The 1950-nt window shown below is 34.1% G+C and overlaps 1 protein-coding gene across 1 annotated transcript; it reads right to left on the bottom strand.

The window, feature by feature from the left end:
• Positions 1–899: 899 nt before the first annotated feature.
• LOC100779760 (probable calcium-binding protein CML44) lies at positions 900–1739 on the bottom strand. The gene has a single exon (XM_003541965.5). The coding sequence runs from the start codon at positions 1609–1611 to the stop codon at positions 1117–1119; it is 495 nt and encodes a 164-aa protein (XP_003542013.1). The 5' UTR covers positions 1612–1739; the 3' UTR covers positions 900–1116.
• Between the last annotated feature and the right edge of the window lie 211 nt (positions 1740–1950).

The raw sequence follows: 1950 nt of genomic DNA, 5'->3' as shown, positions 1-1950 counted from the left end.
CGGTTTTTTAAAAAACCCAGCTAAGTCATTCTAATATTCAATTTTCAGTTGCTGTGCCTTTCGCGCGCTGACTTTCATAATACGGAGTAATCTTTTTGGGTAGTTTCGTTGATAGATTTGTCTACCTGGTAATGTTGGACTTTTTCCAACACCTACAAAATTAATCACCAATGTATCAGAAAAAAAAAAATCACCATTTTAGGCATAATTACAGAATTTTCATAATAATATATAATTTCTGCGCGTACCAAATTCGCCGTAGCCACATAACATTTCAGATCCTCTTTAAAGGAAGTCTTGTAATAATAAAGACAAAAATTGAGGAATTGCATAATTGTAGCAATGACACACTCTTTTCTTTGTTAAACTTTTTTCTTTTATCAAATAAATCATTAGTTCGAATAAAACCGAATTTACATTTCTTGTGCAAGGATTCAGGTTCAAGTTTGTGGTGGAAAAATATAGTTAAAGGAGCATAAATACTTCATTAAAGATTACCAATTAGATTATTTAGCATAAATTAATAATTGATCAAATTAATAAATACTAACTATAAAATAATATGGTCGCTCAGGAAACCTTTTATTCCAGAAACAATGTGCATACGAAAACATCCATAAGAAGCATATTTGACGAACTTATATAGATATTTCGTATATGAAGGTAATTAACAATCTGCATTAACTATGACTTTTAGCAGGGTTACATGAAAATCTCATTTGTCATATTCATATATAACCTCGAAAAACTAATGAATTTCCATATTCTCTCTTATGTTTTTACCTTAATTGGAGTATTCGTAGTTAATTAGCTAAAAACCAAAAAAGAGTATTCATAGTTTTGTACCTACAGAGTATTGATCACATGCATGATAGATAGCCTAGACAACTCTGCATCAATTAATGTCCAGCATTTGTTGAACAGTTTCAATTTACAACAGTAGCAATAATACACTTTTGGGTGCCATAGTAAGCAGCGATTGATTATTATCACTAACATATACAATTTACAATAAACCGCAAAATTTAAGGCCAATAAAAAACAATGACCACGAACAGACATATCATAATGATCACTTGGTAACCAAAGTGTAGAGCTCAGCTCAAAACAAAACGATCAAGAAGTAGTAAGCAGCATCATGTCCTTAAACTCCTGAAAATCAAGCTTGCCATCAAAGTTAGTGTCATAGGAGCAAATCATGGATTTGCAATCCTTGCCACACCTTTCATCATCCCACATGCCAAGCCTCTTCAGCACAAACTCGAGCTCTTGACTTGTGATGAATCCATCACCATCCAAATCAAACACTTTAAAAGCCTTCACAAGGTCCCTCTCCACTTCCTCAACCTCATCACTATCATCCCCATAATTACTAGCTCCTAATTCTTCCTCCCCATTATTGTTCTGCTTCAACATAGATTCATAAAAGAACAAGAACTCACTGAAGTCAAGGCTCTTCTTTCCCACTAGAGACTCCAATTCCTCAATGCTGTAACTGAACCCTGTCTTCTCCAGCAGCATCTTCAGCTCCTCAAGGCTCAATAACCCATCGCCATTCATGTCCACCTTGTTGAAAATCCGCTTCAAGTCACTGGGTGTTAGGGGACACATTTTGTACACAAAACAAAAGGGTATTTGAATATACTGAAGTTTTTGTTTATAGTTTAATCAAACTCAAAAGCTCGCAATAGTTATGTATATGCTCAATTGCTCATACATGTATATATGCAAGACATGAAATGTTTATATATATACACATAAATTTGTAGGGAGTAGGGACCACTTTCTCTTATGTGCGATTATCATATAATAATTCGATTGAGACTTATGATATATTGGTGATGTGGCTGAGGATGATCCAAGTCTGAGAGGCAATTTGAAGGAAGTTTCACAGCATTTGGCTTGAAAGCAACTTTTCGATTATTCCAAGTAGATATTTATGAGCTGAAT

The sequence above is a fragment of the Glycine max genome, chromosome 13, assembly GCF_000004515.6.
Source record: "Glycine max cultivar Williams 82 chromosome 13, Glycine_max_v4.0, whole genome shotgun sequence".
Classification (NCBI taxonomy): Eukaryota; Viridiplantae; Streptophyta; class Magnoliopsida; order Fabales; family Fabaceae; genus Glycine; species Glycine max.
Note: the sequence above shows the minus strand (reverse complement) of the source record. Positions and strands in the feature narration are given on the sequence as shown.